General features: G+C 46.2%; 1 protein-coding gene across 36 annotated transcripts in view; it reads left to right on the top strand.

The window, feature by feature from the left end:
• The window catches only part of TMEM108 (transmembrane protein 108), a 349072-nt gene that overhangs the window by 326416 nt on the left and 2770 nt on the right, over nt 1–19886 (top strand). For 32 of the 36 annotated variants that reach the window (XM_072792726.1, XM_072792712.1, XM_072792729.1 and 29 more), the window contains 2 exons: nt 5970–7397; nt 14922–15076. In XM_072792726.1, the coding sequence (XP_072648827.1) occupies nt 5970–7397; nt 14922–15076 (1583 nt within the window). Of the gene's footprint in view, nt 1–697; nt 766–1315; nt 1469–5969; nt 7398–14921; nt 15077–19886 lie in introns of those variants that run through there. The other 4 variants (XM_072792747.1, XM_072792746.1, XM_072792743.1 and 1 more) reach the window with 2 other exon arrangements.

Genomic DNA, 19886 nt, shown 5'->3' with positions numbered 1-19886 from the left:
GTGAAGGAGTTAGATACCAGAGAGTCCTAATATCCCTTCCAACTAAAAGATGATAATCTTGAAATTAGAAAAGCCAATTTCCTAGCAAGATGGTATGTTCCTTCCCATGTTGAGAACAGACTCTGATGATCAAACTCAGTATGCTGTAGATACTCTTTCCTTTTGTTAAAACACTGGATGCAGAAGCTAAATTCATTTTTTTTCAGAAGCTAAATTCCTAAGTGTTCCAGTCATTCATTGCTATAAAACAAACTATCCCAAAACAGTGGCTTAATCATTTACTTTGTTCCCAAATGTTCGAGTTGACTGAGCTCAGTGAGGCAGCTCTCACTTGGGAGTCTCTTCTGTGGCTGCAATCCAACAGTGGCTGGGTCTGGGGTTATCTGTAGGCTGTTTCAGTGTCATGTCTGATGCCTGGCTGGGGTTGGAAAGCTGGGGCTCCTTAGGCCTTTCTATTGCTCTTCATGTGGTCCCTCCACTCAGTTTCTCCACATGGTGGCCTAAAGGCCATTGGACTTCTTGTATGGGACCAGAGACACCCAAGAGAAACCTGCAGAAGCTGTGTAACCTTTTCTGCCCCATTCTTTTCCTCACAGAAGTCACAAAGGCCTGCCTAGGGTCAAGGGGAGGGAAAGCGAGGATTTCCAGCTTTTTTGTTGGACTACTACAAGTTTCCCCTAATTACTTAACTTTACAGGATAAAGTTAATTGACCATCTTATTAAAAGAACGCTACATGTGTCATATAGAGCCCTGAAGAAAACAGGTAAGGAAAGAAAAGTCAAAAGACCAGTAATAGAAAATCGGTTCCCAAAAATTATGGATTATTGCTTTTTAATATGCAGAACAGCCTAGCAGGTAGGGGGGAGGGGTAGTGCAGAGCAGATCCCTGAGTGAAAGTGTTATTTTGTTTGTTTTATTCCGTTTTAAGTAGGTTCCATGCCAGTGTGGAACTGAGTGTATGGCTTGAATTCACAACCCTGAGATTAAGACCTGAGCTGAGATCAAGAGTCAGGTGCTTAACCGGCTGAACCACCCAGGTGCAAGACTATAAACTCTGAAGTCAAGGTGCCAGGTCAAATCACCGCTCTCCATTCCCCACCAGTATGACAAAAGACAGGTTTCTGTACCTCTCTGTGCTGCTTTTCCTCAGGTGCAACAGTGACCTAATAATAATACCTGTCTTATCAGTTGTTATGAGAGTTAAATATAACAGGACAAGCTTAGCCCTGCAAGCAGTGCATGGCAATAGGAAGCACCTCATACATTAAATTAGCCATCTCTCTCTTCACCAACTCCCTCCTTGCTTTTGCCAGATGCAAATATCATGCCCAATATGCAATGTGGGCAGTTAACCAAATAAACAGAAGGAGAAGAACCTTTCCTTTCCTTGGGCCCTGGGATCATGTATGCATTGGAATTCTAGGTAGGAAGAGGCCTTCCTGCAACATCTGGACATCCATCAGTCTGTGAGTTTCTACCCCCCACACTTGTCCGTTTTCCGAGATGCTTTAAAATTTGGTTCCACATTTAAAGCATGTCAGGCTAAATTTTAGTTTAGTCTCTCTTTCATATTTGGAATTACAGCCTCTATAGGGTATTATGCAAATCTATGCAAATGATATGCAAAGCGACGATAGCCCCAGATTGTGGGGGAAAGAGCGAGCAGGCCAACACAAAGGGACTTGAATGAAAATTTGCATCTGATAGGGGAGCCCTGGGTTGAAGGCCTTGCACAGTTAATGTGACAGTATGTGCCCTTCCATTCAGTTATTAACCTTTTATGCCAAAGAGGAGAGGTAAAGTCATGTCTGATTTCCTTAGTGAAGGTGACAGTGGAGGTTGAAGGAAGTGTTTGTACAGTGCAACAGGGTAGCAATTTTTATGATACGTATGTAAAATTGCTTTGAAATAGTGGCAGTGGACCAGGCTGTGTCCTCAACCTGCTGTGAGTTCTTGGAAAAGTCACTTTGCTCCTTCCATTGCCTCCTCTGTGAAATGAGAGAATTTGATTAAGTTACCTCTAGGGCCCCTTTCACTGTGACAACTAAATGTCATCCTCCAAATGAAAACTCTTTGCACCCAGATGGCAATACCCATTCATTGTACCAAACAAAGGTTTACTATAAAGTCTAAGAAAGAAAGGGCTGAGAGGTAACTTAACAGTCTTCCTAGAGAGAAAAATAACTCACAGGATGCTGATAACTTTTTTTAAAAAGGGAGAGGGAGCAACAAAGGCAAGCATTTACTTACATTGTAAGTCATAGAGCAAGAAGAATTGTAGTCATACTTCCCAGCTGGGAGGATTTTAACCTCTGGAATGCTCTTGGTGAGAAAATCAGGAGAAATTCTTTCCCTGAGTATTTTAAAGACTAGGATATGTTAACCCCTTTGCCTCTAGAGTGCTGCAAAGTTTTTCTGGAGGCCAGGGTTGCTCCTCTCCCACCCGTTACTGGAATCATTCGGGATCTCTGAAAGCTTTGCACTGCGCTTGATGCCGCTGCCAAAAGATGGCCATGTCCTTGGTCTCTGGTCTCTGATTGTCTCTAGCACATCTGGTGTTCTACCCCAGGAATCCTCTGGGCCCTTGATTTTAACTCCAGCTGTCACAGCAGCCACCACCTGGGTACAGGCATACCCTGATAGGGCCTTTGCCCAGGGCTTCTCTGACAGCTCCATGGGCTATGGGCCTCATGCAGGAGTGAGAATACAGAGGAATGAGTACCAGTGGAGTAGCCCTGGGCCAGTGGGATGGGAATGATGTAGGAAATGTTGGGATTTGAATCCAACAGCCAAGAAAGAATCTTGAAACATCTTTGGTGCAAAAAGGTGTTTTTATTAAAGTACAGGCACAGGACCCATGGCCAGAAAGAGCTGCTTTGAGGTTGTGACAGGCGACTGATTATACACTTTCAAGTTGGGAGGAGGTTAGGGACACCACAAGCCTCCAGGATATTTTAGAAACAAGGTTTCCAATATCCTGATTGGGCTAGCTATTGCTAGGAAAAGATCATTTATTACTGTTTAGAAAAAACTCAGTCATGAGACCCTTCAGATATATATTGTGGGCCATATGCTTGGAGGAAGATTGCTAATGTGTATCTTGGGAGAGAAAGTCAAAGGAACTTTCCAAAGGAATTTTTATGTGTTAAAGAAGACTTACAGCATCCTGGGGGTCAGGATAATATTGCCTCTTGCCTTTAGCAAAGTATTAACATTGAGGTAGCTGAGTTCCTAGAGGAATGTCACTGCCTGTTTCCAGGACTTGTCAATCGGCTATAAGTAGTAAGGAAACTTAATTTTTCTTTTGCCTTTGTTTCCCACATCAGGAACAGCTCAGCAAGTGAGTGCTGTCTCTCAAAGACAGTTTGAGGTACAATCTACTCAGCCCCTCAGAGGTCCCCAGCAAATATGAGTTGCTCATTCTGGTCAACTCATAACGTGCTGTAGATTGATTTTCACTATTTGACTCATCTCAGACCCCCATGGTTGTTGCCCTTGGATCACTTCCCAAAATAAACTACCTGCACACAAGCCCTGGTCTCTGCCTTTCCTTTATCTGAGGGATCTCTAATGTAAGATTAGCTGTCTTAGCTTGGGCTGTCATAACAAAGTACCACAGGCTGAGAGTGCTTAAACAACAGAAATTTATTTTCCCCCAGTCTGGAGGCCCTGAAGACCAAGATCAAGGTGCCAACAGGATTGGTTTCTGATGAGACCTCTCCCTTTGACTTGAAGATGGCCACATTCTCATCGTGTCTTCACGTGGCCTTTCCTCTGTGTACTAGCATTTCTGGTATCACCTGTGTGTCTTAATCTCCTCTTCTTATAAAGACACAGTCAGATTAGATTGGGGACCACCCTAATGCCCTCATTTCGACTTAATAGCCTCTTTAAAAGCCCTGTCACCAAATACAGTGACATTCTGAGGTGCTAGGGATTAGAGCTTCAACATATGAACTTGGGGGACACAAAGTTCAATCTTTAACACTTAATACTGAACCAAGGGACTCATGAACAAAACAGTAAGAGTTTTGTAAGAGAATGTAGTTTGTAAGGGAATGTCCCTCAAAATATCAGGGGTCAGGACTCCTATCCCTAAGAACAGATTGTCCCTGTGGTGTTTGGCTGCAAGAGAAGGGTTGGAATAACCCTGAACCAATGAGAACATCATGGCATAGCAACTTCTTTTCCTCTTCCTCCTCCTGAATCATTGGTGGTGGTTGACCAAGAAAAGCATGCATTTTAGATACAGCTCGGTTTCATATATGGCAGCTGTGGTGGGACTTTAAACATGTTCATTAATCTACCTGAGATCTGTTTCCTACCCCACTGAGTGGTTGTGAGGATTAAATCAAGCATGAAAGACTGGACCAAAGCAAATGCTCAGAAATTAGTTTTTGGGATTGACCTGAATAAGAAGAGCCTACTGTTAATATATGGTTTAAATCACCAAAGAAAGCTTAGAAAGAAATAGGTTGCTTAGGCAAATTTTTGGTCCTAAAGTCTGCATGTGCTATACTCTGTTCAATCTATAGTCCCTTGGCCTCCCTTCACCTACTAATTCATAAGTGTAGGGTGAGGGGAACTGGTCCACATTCAGACTCCACCCCACACCTAAGTCAGAGGTGGCTTCAGTGGTGGTCCTGGGCCCATTTCAAAGGCATGCCAGGAGATGATCTCCCCTTCTTTGTTTCTGAAAGCTCACCAGGGCCCCTGCCTTCCCCTGTCAGCAGCTTCACTGACCATCCCAGGCATGTAGAAGTCACTGCCAGGAACCCTGCTTTGGCCATTCATCTTGCTTGAATCTGAAGGGGGAGGGAAGCTCCCAGGGAGTTACCAGATAGAGACAGATTTCTACCATCGTCTGGGTGGCTAGCAGAGCTGAAGGTAGGGCATAAGAGTAACCAGGAAGTGGTTCATAAGAAAAAGGACTTCACAGGTCAGAATCAGGCCTTAAAAGCATGTCAGGCCACTCCTCAGCAGTGGAGACTAAATTCTTCCTAGCCCATGTGTAGTACTGGGGTGGCCAGTCTTCCAGTTTATAATCTGAACAGATCCTATGTCTCACATTTATACAAGATGTGTTATTTGAAAAATTTGACACATGCTGTTGTGATTAATAAAATCCACATATATTTAGAAGTATTTTTAAATTTATAGGTTTTTGTTCTTGTGCATCTCTTCTCGATGAACTAAAAGCATATACACTGATCATCAGAAAGAATCCATGATTTTCTTTTAATGCTCAAAAAAGGTCCTCCTACTCAAAAGGCTGGGTATTACAAGTGATTTTCCACAGACAGTTTAGCCACGTGAGTGCCATAGGAAAAGCAGTTAACATTAACGACAACCATAAAACCAGCTGGCATTCATAGAGTGCATCTTTTCTTCCAGGCTGTGTGCCAAGTGCTAGATGGGCACCAGATCTGGCCACCCTCTGGACCCCTGTCCCCTTCTGCCTGTCACTATCCTATGGCACTAAGATGTCTCTGCCTTGTTTTAGGATTCTTTGTGGATTTGTTTGAGCTCACCCAGAATCCAGAGATTGCCCTGTTCATTTTTGTGTTCTCCAAGGTGAAGGAGAGGATAGAGACCCTCCTTACTGGTCCAGTGAATGGGCCTGAATAAATGGAGGTCTGACCATTTGTGCCTTTGTCCAGTCCATAGTAGAAGATTCAGAAAGGGCATAAGAGTTGGTCAGCTCTGCCCAAGTAAGCCTTCCACATTTGACTCAAGCTGGCTCACGCAGAGGGGCAACAGGCACTCAGAGGCCACAATCTTTCCCACATCCAACCCAGCCTTTTCTGAGAAGCTGCTTCTGGGAGTCACAGTGGCAGTATGGACCTCCAGAACATTCCTAATGTTTCCTTTGAGTTCCTAGAGCTCCATAGGTTCATGAGTAAAGAAAGTCTAGGCTCTGAGCAACTTCCCAGGTATTTCACCTCTTCTCTCTGTCTTCCTCTCAAGGCTTCCTCCTGATCTTGGCACTGACTGAAGCACTGGTATTTGCCACCCAGGAACCATCTCCCAGAGAATCTCTTCAGGTCTTCCCCTCAGGCACCACCCCAGGCACCATGGTGACAGCATCCCTCAGCTCTACCAGACACTCTTCCATGGCAACTACCCCTACTTCTGTGGTCACACTGACGCCCCATCCCGATGGACCTTCCTCACAGGCTACAGCTCCCATGGCAATGACAACACCCCATCCAGATGGACACCCTCCTACAAACACCATCTCCACTATCACGGTGACAGCAACCACCCCACATTCTGAAGGCCCCCTACCCACAGAGCCCCTTCCTGCTGCCATGGCAACCACATCCTCCTACTCAGAGGGCCACACCCAGGGGGAGGCTGTGCCCACCATCCTGCTGACAAAGCCAACGGCAACCACCAGCCGTCCCACCACAGCACCCACCCGGGCTACCACGCGCAGGCCTCCCAGGCCTCCAGGCTCTTCCAGGAAGGGGGCCAACAGTTCATCACGCTCTGTCCTGCCTGCACCCAGTGGCCACTCTGGGAGGAAGGAAGGCCAACGGGGACGAAATCAGAGCTCCACACATCTGGGGCAGAAGCGGCCTCTGGGGAAAATCTTTCAGATCTACAAAGGCAACTTTACAGGGTCTGTAGAACCTGACCCCTCTACCCTCACCTCCAGGAACCCACTCTGGGGTTATTCTTCCTTGCCACAGCCCCAGACAGTGGCCACAACCATGGCGCCCAGTAGGACCTCGTGGGCACCACCCACCAACCCCCTGGTGCCTACAGAGGACAAGCCAGGCCTTAGCAGAGCAGGCCAGGGGGATGGTTCTACCTTCACCAGCCAAGGAGGGGAGCTGGACACCACAGTAGCCTCAGGTGCCCCTGCCAGTCCACAACCTGCCCCAGTGCCTTCTCAGCACCCCCGCGGTGACCCACAGGATGGCCCCAGCCACAGTGACTCCTGGCTTACTGTCACCCCTGGCATCAACAGACCTCCATCTACCAGCTCTGGGGTCTCCACAGCCACCGCGGGGCCCACCCAGGCTGCCTTCAATGCCAGTGTCTCAGCCCCTTCCAAGGGGACTCCTCAGGGAACATCCTCAACCTCGCAGGCCCCATCCCATCCCACCGAGGGCTCAGAAAGCACTATTTCCCAAGCCAAGGAGGAGGCTACAGCCACCCCCACCATGACCAACAGGGTGCCCAGTCCTCTCTCCACAGTGGTGTCCACAGCCACAGGAAACTTCCTCAACCGCCTGGTCCCTGCTGGGACCTGGAAGCCTGGAACAGCAGGGAATATATCTCATGTGGCCGAAGGGGACAAACCCCAGCACAGGGCCACCATCTGCCTGAGCAAGATGGACATCGCCTGGGTGATCCTGGCCATCAGCGTGCCCATCTCTTCCTGCTGTAAGTGCCTCCCCCTCTCCTTACTCTTCCCTATCTCCCTCCTCACCCTTTGTCACATCAACTTGTCTATCCCCAGAGTTCCTTTGCCCCAGAGCTGGACAGTTCCCACCAGATAGGCCACAAAATGTCCCAGAATTCTAAGAAACCGGGTGACAGGACAAGATTCATGGGTTATCCCTACCCCTCATCCTTAGCTCTGCCAGGATATGGCTCAGATGTCCACTCATCATAAAGACAGAGCTCCCAGGAGTTGAGGAGAACCTTCCAAGTAGTCCAGGCCAGTTCTGCATTTTGCAGAAAGAAACACAAAGCTGGAGAGGTGCCATGGCTCACCCAGGAGCCCAAAGTTAAGTGAGAGGCAGGCCTGGGATGGAAGGTCACTGTCTTCCTGCCCAGTGCTCTTATCATGACACCACCCTGCCACACTCACCTTCAAGGGCAGCCTGCTCATAGCTGTAGTGACATGGCACCAAGACACAGTAGGTGAATGTTGGCACTTCTAAACATGCAACCTTCAAATAGCAGAGCCCTTACCTTCCTCTCCCACTTCACATCCATTTTTCTGTGTCTTTCTCCCCTCCCTCATCTCTTGTCCTCCTGTTCTCTCTCTCTTTCTCCAAAAAAAGGAGAGGAGGCTTTGACCTTGCAGGAATTGCTATTAGCCTTGACAAAAGCAGCAGTTCCTATAGCTAAATTGAGAGCTGGAGAGTTACATGTGAATTTAGCTATTTTCTCCCTCCTCCCCAGATTTATTTGTTCATGGGTGATGTGAGCTGGATGCGATGTGGTCCTCAGCTTGCTTCCACTGGTACTGGTAAAGAAGGGCTCTCCCCAGGCCACCAGCACCTCCTTGCTGCTGCCTGTCACTCCTTTAATGAGAATTTGGAAGATCCTTCTCCCTGATGTCTCCATAAAGAACCTGATATAATCACTCTGAACCTTAGGACTTCCTTTATATCTTCCCCATATACTTGATCCTAGATTCTTAGAGTTTTTCTGATAACTTTACAGAAATCCTCACTGATCTTAGCTTACTCCATCCCTATAAAGTTATCATCTGGCCTCCTTCTGAATCCTTCCAGGGGTGAGAAACCCCCCTGTGATCTTCAGTCATTGGGCAGCCCATTCTCCTTTGACTCCCTCAGGTTGTTACCCAGCTCTCTTGGAAGCCTGACATTTGCTCTTTATAATTTCCACTCTGTAGTCCTAAGCTATGCCCTCTGAAACCTTTTGAAACACAAAAAAGCAGTCTATCTATCAACTCCTGAAACATTTAAAATGGTGCTCAAAGACAGCTTTTCCTTCTCTAAGCTGCTAATCCTTATTCCTTCAAGTCTCTTTATAGGGCCACATTGCTGTGGCCCTACCCCATCATCGGCCACTCTGGATGGCCACAAGTTTATCCCGGCTCTCCTAGAAGGGAGCACAACATTCCACATGCCCAGCCATGGCAGAGGAGAGCAGATGGTAGTTCCTTTGTTCTGGACACTTCAGTCACACTCAGGAAGCCAACACTGGCATTAGCTCTGTTAGTTGTACTGGCTGTCACATCACACCATGGGCTCATCCTGATCTCAAGAGGAATGAAACCCCAGAAATTTTCCACAGAAGAGGCTGTTAAGCCAGCTCTCCTAGCCTTTCCTCATGCTATGGGTCATTTGAACATTAGTACAGGAGGTATATGCCTTTGACATGAGCATAATTTCTACCTGGTGTTTTACCGACAAGATCTTTTTAAATCTAGATTCTGGATTCTTTCCAGAAGCCACCTCTCCTGGCTTTTTGTTTCCTTCTAGTTGCTAAGCAAAGCAAACTTTCCAGGTCAAAGGTGGGCAGGCTGCTTCTGCTGAAGGGCCCAATTCAGGAAAATGTTTGCAAGCTGCATATTTTATTTTTTCATTAAGTACCTTTATTGTCTCTCATGGAAAGACACGTGAATGCTTAAAACTGTGATTGCCCACTTCTAAAACAGAAGAGTGATAATGAGAAAATGTAGCTCTGTTAGCCAATAAATTATTAATAGTGGTCATATTTGAGAAGTAACTACATTAGAGACAGCTTTCTAATTTTCCATTCTTGATATGTCTCTAGAAGCTTTAGTGAGTTCCCATTATTTTTAACCAATCCATCCTCAAAATAGACTAGCCAGAGGAGTAAAAAATATAAACACAGTATGCAAGGAACAACCTTACAGGCAAAGACTAAGTCACCAGGTGAAGTGACTTGCCCAGGGTCCCAATCACATAAATCAGCTCAGATCCGATGAAAGAATCTCTTTGTCTGATTCAACACATTATTTCCCAAATTCCCATTGTGTGCCAGGCACTATGCCAAGCACTAGGGAATCAAGGTATATGATGTGGTTCCCTCCCCCAGCTCTTAGAACCCTCTCCCCACCTGGGCTTTTCTCTTTAAGCTGGACAGGACAGGGTAGGTCTAACCTTCACCCCATAGGCCACGCCCACGTGTGTTTTATGGTTCTAAAAAGACTTCTACAGCCATTTTTGCCATGTGTGAGTTTGAAATTGGATCTTACTACAAAGCCAGAAAACCTATGGGCTGCCTAAACCATGCATGATAATGTCAGCCAAGAAAGATACAAGGACACAGCCTGGCACTGCACCTAGAGAATGCTCCCGGCACTCTGAAAGGAGCCTTCAGGTGCTGTGATAGAACATACTACTTTCTAAAGAACGGTATGAATCCTTTGTTCAAAGTGGACTCTTGCAAAAAAAAAAAAAAAAAACAAAGTGGACTCTTGCATCCTCTTGGAACCACAGACTCCACCTCCTTCAGCATCTGCCTTACATTTCCACTGTCCACACAGGAGGCTCCCCTAAGCCCTCACTCACCAAGATCCTTGCATTAGCCCTAGTTGCCTCCACATAGAGCTCCTTGTCCTTAGTCATGGCCCCAGCTGCTGTGGGACCATCCTTCAGGAACCCTGTGAAGGCCCTGATACAAGGGGCATCAAGACAGAATACTTGTCCAGCTTCAGAATACCATGCTCTTTCAAAGCACAGATGAGTAAATATCCAGGCTGTTTTCATAGCCTAATCCCACTCTAGTCATCAGATAAGCTTTATCCTAAAGCTCACTCTACTACATGGATCTTCTTTGCCAGTTTGCCATATGTTTCAGGCAGTCTGGTTTAGTAGCATGCATAGATTACCTCACACCTGGCTTTTCAGAACAACTCTGGCCTTGTCCCTGCTTTCTTCCATCTTCCAGAAACCACACTTCAGGTGGCCAGGGTTTGCGAGGTAGGTGCTTGAATCCCCTGCTTCTGTTGGAAGCAGGCAGTGATCATAGCAGATCTCAAGCCTGCCCAAGAAGAAATGTCATCAGTTCCAACAACCTTTCTAGATCATAAGCGCTACCCAATGGCTGGAAGGATATATGTGCAAGTACTGAGAAATTCTTTGTCTCCTGAGCCACACAGAGGTTCAGATGTGCTGAAAACCCGAAAGTGATCAGATCCAGGCCACATTTGGCTGGGGCAGTGGAGCCATGTGCCTCTTGAGCTGGTCTCTGCTGCCACCATCAGGATACAAAGAGCCCGCTACTTCCTGCTAGCACCCTCTGGGCCGGACACTGGCTTGGTCCTCGTGGACCGCTGTCAGTGCTCTGGGTTTTCATCAGGAGGTCAGTCTCGTGGCTCTGCCAAGCTCCCTGGCTTCTCCTGCACATGCCGCATCCATTCTCAAGAATGTCTTCACCCTCCCTCCTCGAAAAAGATGAAAGGCTCTATAGAGGGTGAGAACAGGAACCAGGCCAACTGCAGATGTTATTCATTACCAATCCAAGTTGAGCCAGGCTGAAGCAAAGTAGCACCTCTCTCTGCCCCTGGATATGTGAAGTTCCATGTGCACTGCACCCCAGAGCATTCTGGCTTCCTTCCAGACATGCAGTTAATGCCACTGGAGTATCAGTACAGCATTCAACAAGATAATATATCATGTGGCCACACAGTTCTTGGCTATATTCATCATTCTGTGGATGTTAGTCAAAATGGAATGTGTATGTGTATATATATATAATTATGTATATTATTTTATAAAATCTCTTACAGGCCCCAAATGACTTTGTAGTTATTACATAAGAAAACATGGATCAGAGTTACTCTATGAAAAGAGTAGAATAAATTGCAATGAGAAGGAAATGTGACCAGGAGGTTTGTCTCCTTGGGGCTTATGAACTAACGGAAGCAAGGGGATTGGGGAGTAGCCTCAGGGCCAGGCAGACTTGTCCAGGGGCTATCACCTCAGCTGGACCAGAGTGTCATGCCCATGCTTTCACAGCTCTTCTCTGTGCTTCCCAACCAGCACCCCCTGCTGGGAGCCTTGTAGTCCCACCCACCAGGATGGCAAGCCAGACGGTAAGCCCCCAAACCTGGTTTCCCTAGGCCGATAGCCTCATCTCCAGCCTGGCCTCCTTCCATATCCCGAGGACTCCCTGGGCCTCTTTCTCCAACCTCCAAAGTGAGGCCAGCCAGAGGGACCAACCCAGCCTTTGGACAATTACAGGCCCCTCAGGCTGGCATCACCAGACCAATCCTCCCCTCCAGGATGTCAAGTTTCTCATCTTCAAAATGAAGGAGCCAAACTGAAATAAGTCACAGCTCCCTAACTGTTTTTAACATTAAACCTGCATAAATCACTGGAGAAGAGGCCTGGTGTGACAGAAAGGCTTGGCTCGTGGAATCAAATATACCTGCTACCCAATGGCTGGAAGGATATATGTGCAAGTACTGAGAAATTCACCTCTCCTGCTAGTCACTTCACCTCTCCTGCTAGTCACTTCACCTAGTCACCTGTGGGGCTTGGACCATGTTACTTAACCATGGGTCCAATGTTTTCTCACCTATAAAAATAGGACTAATATCCACTGTGTTAGCTTAGGGCCTTCAAGAGGCAGATGTCAAGGGGGCCTTGGTAGCTCAGTCAGTTAAGCATCTGACTCTTGGTTTCAGCTCGTGTCATGATCCCAGGGTGGTAAAATCAAGCTCTGCACTGGGCTTTGCACTGAGTGTGCTGCCTAGTTAGGATTCTCGCTCTCCTTCTCAATCCCCACTCACTCTCAAAAAAAAAAAAAAAAAAAAAAAAAAACAGATGACAGCATTGACTTGTGTTTGCACAGAGTTATGTCATTTATAAAGTGCTCCCCATACCTCAGATAGATGTGTTCCCTGTAGTGTTCAGGGCAATGTAAGATAGCAGGCATCACCCTGAGGGTCACAGAGACCCAGGTCAAGTTCCATTAATTACCTGGGTGATCAAGGTCAATTGTGTTAATTTCCATGATCTTCATTTGCCTCTTCTGCAAAAAGGAAAAGTAACAGTACCTTCCTCAGTTATTTTGTGGGTTAAATCAGACTGTAAAGTGCCTAGGTCAGCACTGGGCACATATTAGAGACTCCATAAGCCTGAATTGTACTTTTTCTTGAGTCACTCAACAGTCATCTAGTGCAGTTTTTCTATCTAGATCTCTCTTGTGGAGGGTACTAGAAGAACAAAAAGAAAACTCTCATTAATTAAGCACTGACTGTGTATCAGTGTGTTCAGCATTTTGCATTCATGATCTCTAGTTCCCATTACAGCCCTGTGACTCCGTAGTAGCCAAGTGTGATAAAGTGATTTACCTAAAGTAACACACAGCAATCAAACTTGAACCCAGGCTTTTGGACTCTAAGCCCAAACTCTTTCTATAGCGAGGACAGCTTCTATTGTAAATGAAATGGCATTTGCGAGTCGCTGGGAGCTCCCTGAGAGAAACAATCAGGCCTCAAGTGCTAACATTTAAGGGGAGAAAGCTAGGAACAGAGTCCCCTGTTCCAATCCCCAGACCATCCCACAACAGGGCCAGCCCTGCCTGCAAGGCAGGGTCCTGGTCCTGTGTCCTAAACAGGCCCAGGTTGTGGAGCCAAGGGCAGTGTGGGCTTGAGGGAGCATTGGACTGGGGGTAGAGGACCTAGACTCTGCAGCCTGTGCCAGCCCAAGTTAGCAGCTTTATGAGATGCCAGAAAAAGAGAGACAGGACCCAAGGTCTTGCCCTAGCCCTGCCACTCACAAACCTATGACCTATGGCAAGTCAGCTGGATACTTTGGACCAGTCTTCTCATCTATAAAATAAGGAGATGCCCTAAATTGCAGATTTTCAGGCTGAGCTCTGTAGCTCTCCCACTTCACCCTTATTCATCCTTCAGTCAGCTCCTTCTATGGAAGGAAAGGAGAGAAGAAAAAGGAGAATTTGAATTTGGAAATTTTTCAAAATTTGAAAGTCTGTACCAGCCAGTCTAAAATTTATTTTAGCTCAAACACTCAGAAATGTCCTTTATATCTTTAAAACTTTTTAAAGGGGACCTAGAAGAGTAATGAGCAAATTAGAAGTCTTTCTGATCAAAGCAGATTGGATCAGTAGAAACTTGCCTAATGTCTCGGCCTTGTCTAGAGGCCTTTTCAGGTTGAGATGCCAGCAAGGCCAGGAGCTGAGAAGAGAGCTACAGAAACAGAATTACTGTGTCATCCTACAGGGACCTAGGGGGTAGCCTCTGAGGTCTCAGCTTGTATGAGTGCCAGCTTTTACAGATACCTGACACTGGCATATACAGGCCCCCCTGATGCTGGCCAAATCCTCAGGCTGCTGTGGATAGAGCTGGCCCTCTGCTGCCCCCTGGTGGTCATTGCCATCATGGTGCCAGCCTCTGGTCTGCTGGGTCTGGGGTCTCCTCTTCCCAGTGTAGATGGTCCGTGCCTCCAAGATGTTGAGTACAACCCTGCCTATCCCTGGCCTGGAGTTTCAGCCACCCACAGGCTGTGGTGATGGTGAGCCTGGGCAGGGGATCCCAGTCTTCATTTACTGCCTTTTCCCCAAGAGGGCTACTGTCATCCTTGTCAAAGCATCACCCATTGCACACTCTGAGCCTGGATAGGCTACATTATCTCTCCAACCTCAGAAGCCTTCCTTCTTGGCAAACCGAAGCACCTCTGTTCACACGTGGTTCATTAGCAACATCCAAATGTACTTATTCCTCCCTAGAGCCCCATAAGTCTCAGAGATTGGATGGACAGGGTCACACATTAAGGTCACCTCAGGAAAGCCTTTCATGATGACCCTAAAGTATTCACTCCCCAACTCCTCTCATTCTCTCACTTCACCCTGTTTTATTTTCTTTGAACAGTTATTGCTATCTGAATTTACCTTGTATTCATTTTGTTTATTATAGATCATGTCACCACCTGTATGTCCCTCTATACACAAACTGGGAGGGATATTTGTGATGTAGGGCAACCTTGTCTTTTTTTTTTTTCCACTCCCTCTCTCCCAGAACCTGGCCTAAAGTCAACATTAAACATTGCAGATAATTGTCAAACCAACAAATTAACAAATAGGGCAGGCGGCTGAATGAATATATGAGCATCACAGCCTCACCTGGAGACTTGTATCTGTCACTCAGCAATGCTGGCTCCATGCTTGTCTCCCCCCACATCCCCATACCATCTCTAATTTCGACTCTCTCTATAGCTGTCTTGCTGACAGTGTGCTGCCTGAGGAGGAAGAAAAAGACGGCCAACCCAGAGAACAACCTGAGCTACTGGAACAATGCCATCACCATGGACTACTTCAACAAGCATGCTGTGGAGTTACCAAGGGAGATCCAGTCCCTTGAAACCTCTGAGGTAATGAGCCCCAAACCAAGGGGTGCCCCTGGAAGGTCCAGCCCCACCATAGAGAATAGCACAGGCTCCAAAGTAAGCTGTGAAGCATCTGCTTGCTTCTTAGGGTCTTGCTCCTCAAGATGGTACACAGACTAGTAGGAGCAGTGGCAGGAGACTACAGACCTCACCCCAGCCCTACTGAATCAATCTGTATTTTAGCAAGAATTCTCAGGTGCTTTCTATGCATGTTAACATTCAGGAAGCACTGTTCTTGGAACCTCGGGTTTCTGGGAACAATTCAATAAGTATTCATTGAGGACCCATTTTGTGGCAGGCAGTCTCTGGGGACTGTGAAGACGAGAGCTTGCTCTCAGGGGGCATAGATCCTGAGATGTGGTTGACATATGAGCCCCAAGCATCATTCAAAAGCAAACAAACTAGGGTAGATACAAGAAGAGTTGCAGAGAGCTGTAGAAACCTAGGAGAAGAAAGCCTTTGCATTGAGGGTTAGGAAGGATAAATGGATTTTGACAGATATTATAGCAAAGGAAGTAACCTGAGTAAAGGTGGGAATGTGGGCTGGACACGCATATAATGGGAGAAAAGAACACATCGAGTCAAGAAATGTTGCCCAGAACATCTGTCTGGCCAGTGAGAGAGCTAGGCTTTGACCAGGCTCTCCTTCTACTCTCATACATAAGGTGAGGCAGAGGTGAGGGCATAGTAATAAAGATAGATTGATTAGACGTGGGCTTGAATGGAGTTCGTATTTTAGTCTTGGGCAGTTTGTGTGACCTAGTTTTAGAAAGATTGTGCTGATGGTCTGGTAAAAGTACTTTATACATGATTAATGAATGCATAGAAGGAGAGGAAGGGTGGTTTAATGAATGGATGAACAGATGGGACTACTAGAGATGATGAGAACTTCTGGAGATAGTTCCTTCTTCCCCTGCAGATCCGTCCCCCACAGCAGCCAGGATGAGCTTCTATTAACATAAATGTGATCACATCATTCCCATAATCAGAACCCTTCAGTAGCTTCCTGATGCTCTTAAGTTACAGTTCAGTCTTTTCACAGTCTTCTGCAGAGCCTGTTAGGTAGACTTGGCCCTGGCCCAACCGTCCAGCCTCACATCATTCCATTCTTCCCTCATTTGCTAAGCTCCAGCCACACCGGATTTCTTGTGATTTATTTATGGTGCTAATTTATGTCCCATTCTGGGGCTATGCATGATAGTTTCCTCTGTTGGAATGTATTCTGTCCCTCCCCAGCACTCCTTTACTTGTTTACCTCACTGACTCCTACGCATCATTCAGGCCCAGACTAACTTACTTTCTCAGAGAGGCCTTCCCTGACCTGCTAGGCTGGACTCTGCTCTCCTATCATATGGCCTCAGCATCCTGTGCTTTTCTATCATAGTGCTTACCAGAGTTGTAAGTGTGTAGCTGTAGCTACTGGCCTGATAATTAGTTTTTTGTTTTTTGTTTTTTGTTTTTTGTTTTTTTGTTTTTAAATTTTTATTTATTTATGATAGTCACACACACAGAGAGAGAGAGAGAGGCAGAGACATAGGCAGAGGGAGAAGCAGGCTCCATGCACCAGGAGCCCGACGTGGGATTCGATCCCGGGTCTCCAGGATCGTGCCCTGGGTCAAAGGCAGACGCCAAACCGCTGCGCCACCCAGGGATCCCCTGATAATTAGTTTAATATTTCACTCCCCACCTAGAATACCCAGTTGCTTCTATATTGTGAAACCCAGGGATCAGTTCTGAGCATTCCGCTTACTCGATCTACCAGCAGCATCAGCACCTCCTCAGAAAGTTTCTGTCTTCAACCCATCCCGTCCTGGCTCCCCTCCCTCTCAGCAGCTCCTTCTCAGTCTCTGTCACTGACTCCTTGTCCTTTGGCCAGCCTCTAATCACTGCAGTGCCCAGGCTCAATTGTCCCACTGCTTCTCTTCTCTCTATACTTAGTTTCATGATTTTTAAGTACTCTCTCTGCACCATTGACTTGCCGTTTCCATCTCTGGCCTTGATATTTCCCCTGCACTCCAGATTCACATACCCACCTACTACCATGCATGTCTAATGGGCATCTCATATTCAACATGCCCAAAACTGAACTGTTGACTTCCCCTCCCCACCCAAATACCCAGAAGTTCCCTGGTGTTTCTCATTACATGGATGGCACTGCCAACTGCCTTTTCCTCTCACATACTCCACATCCAGTCTGTCAGCAGATCCCCTTGGTTCTTCCGACATAAGAGTACTTTTCTCTACCTGCGCTGCTGCCTCCCTCAAATCATGGATTGTTGTAGTGGCTTCTGAAAACAAGATCCCAGCTACCATCTTGCCTCCTGCAGTTTGTCCTCCACACAGTAGCCACAAAATCTTCTCAAGGAAGGACTTCACATCTGCCATGGCTTCATGGCTCCAAACCTTCAAATGGCTCCTCTTCACACTCTGAACAAAATCCAAATTCCTCTTACCAGATCTTTCATAGGCTGGCCCCTGCCCACCTCCCTGGCCCCCTCCTGCCAGACTGCCCATTGACCACACACTTGAGCCACAATGGCCTCTGGCTCTTCCTCAACACAGTTCTTCCAACAATACAAGATTGCTCTCTCACAGATGTAAAATGCTCTTTTCCTGGTTCCATCCCCCACTTCCATCAGGTCTCTGTTCCAGTGCTGCCTCTTCAGGGAAGCCTTCCCTGACTTATCTATACAGAGTAGAAAGCCACCCCCCACCCCCATGGTTTTCTATACTCTTTTCTGCATTATTTTTCTTCAGAGCACTTCTTGCCACTTGACATTGCATCATTCTCTGTTGACTGGCCTGTTATCTGTCTCTCCTACTAGAATATAAGCTGCCTGAGGGCAGGAGCCTTGTTTGTTCTGCTCATTGCTCTATCCCTAGCACCTAGACAATGCCCAGAACATGGTAATGTTTATCACATGAATGAACTGTGATTTTATTTATTTATTTTTTTTTTTTGAACTGTGATTTTAATTCATGACTGGGCCGTCACCCAGTCCAAAGCCTAACATACAGTGGATGCTCAATAAAAATTTTTAACTGGGGACACCTAGGTGGCTCAGTGGTTGAGCATCTCCCTTTGGCTCAGGGCATGATCCCTGGGTCCTGGGATCGAGTCACAAATCGGGCTCGGAGCCGCCTTCTCCCTCTGCCTATGTCTCTGCCTCTCTCTATGTGTCTCTCATGAATAAATAAATAAAATCTTTAAAAAAAAATTTTTTTAACGGAAGGACAAAGCAACAGGCTCCATGAAAGCATTGACCTTTAGTATGGTCAGTGTACATCTTGCATAGCAAAATTCATAACCACACTTATTGTGGTGAAGCATTTCATAATGTACATAATTGTCAAATCACTATGTTGTACACCTGAAACTAATATAATATTGTATGTCAATTATACTTCAGTTAAAAAAATAAAAATGTTTTTAAAAGTGTTCCTGAGAACTATTACAGTGAGTAAAAAGATGGGTAAGTTGGCAAAAGGGCTGGCCACACTTTGAGTGTGGGCTGTGAATCTCTGAATCTCTGAACTCTAAATTTCTCATATTCTCTTTGCAAATTGGTAAGTGAAAACCAAAACCAAAGGACAGTGTCTGTGAGCTTACTATAGAAAGGGCCCTGCTTATGCAGCATCCCAATTAGTCATTCCACCCCAGAGCACTGGGGCTGCCTTCAGACAAAAGCCAGAGGTTCTGGTCGAGGCTGCCCCCAGCAGTCACCATCCTAGGTTAGGAAGTTGCCATAGAACCAGCAGCAGGAAGGCCAGTTTGGCTTCAGAATGGGTTTTATCACTGTTTCCCGCCCAACAGGTCTACTGCCCTCATTCTGCTTTATGTGGAGTAATGTTACAATTTGTTCCAACTCTCTGGGCACATACAGGCCCTGCAGACCACCCACAGAGTGGTCATGCAGTCACAGGGCATATACCCTGCACTCCACAACCTGGGGCTGCACTCACCGTAGTTGTAGTTGCCAACTTTCGTGGCTGCCAAGTGCTTTGCCTAAGCAAGTTTCTCTGGTGCCCTGTTCCCATTCTGGATTGATGAAAGCAGCAAAACACAAATCCAGGCTGTATAGGCAAAACTAATGCCCAAAAGGTGCCTATAAATTTTTCCATGCTTTCCCACGCCCCCTTTTCCTTCCCTTCCTCCTCCTTTTTTTTTTTTTTTCCTTTCTTGTCTGTCATTTCCTAAGTAACTTTCTTTTCTACACTGTAGGAAGTCTCCACATGGTTCACCCTTGGTGAACATTGCTTTGTACAAACTATAAAATGACATGCCAGATCTCAGCCTCCAAAATCTCCCTCCACAGCTCAACGCAAAGCCCAGTAGAGACAGAGGGGATGCCCTGTTTTCCGTAGTTAGAGAGATGCTCCTGTGTCCCTCTCTCAAATGGGCACTCTATCAATTCCAGACATTGAAGAACATTTTTATCTTCGGAAAAGACGTTTCACTGACAAATGGCCGTTGTTCCTTTCCCTCCTTATTGTCCATAAGGCAATATGTACTACTCAAAAATTATCCATGTTTTGGTTACAATAAACTTCAGCAAGTTAATTGTATCTTCTTCAAGTGAAGACATCTCACCAAGTCTGGATTAAGCCGGTTCTACCTTATTACTGAGTCTTTGCTCTAAAGTAGCCTGTAGGTTCTGAGATGTCAGTATTTTAGAACTGGGATAAGCTGACTTTTTTTTTTTCCCTAAATTAATACCTGGGCCTGAGTCTGAGTACAGACATTTATTTTTTTTATTTTTTTAAAGATTTTATTTATTTATTCATAGAGGCACAC

The sequence above is a fragment of the Canis lupus genome, chromosome 22 (assembly GCF_048164855.1).
Source record: "Canis lupus baileyi chromosome 22, mCanLup2.hap1, whole genome shotgun sequence".
NCBI classification, from domain to species: Eukaryota; Metazoa; Chordata; class Mammalia; order Carnivora; family Canidae; genus Canis; species Canis lupus.
The sequence above is the reverse complement of the archived record's forward strand: the minus strand, read 5'-3'. Positions and strand labels throughout refer to the sequence as shown.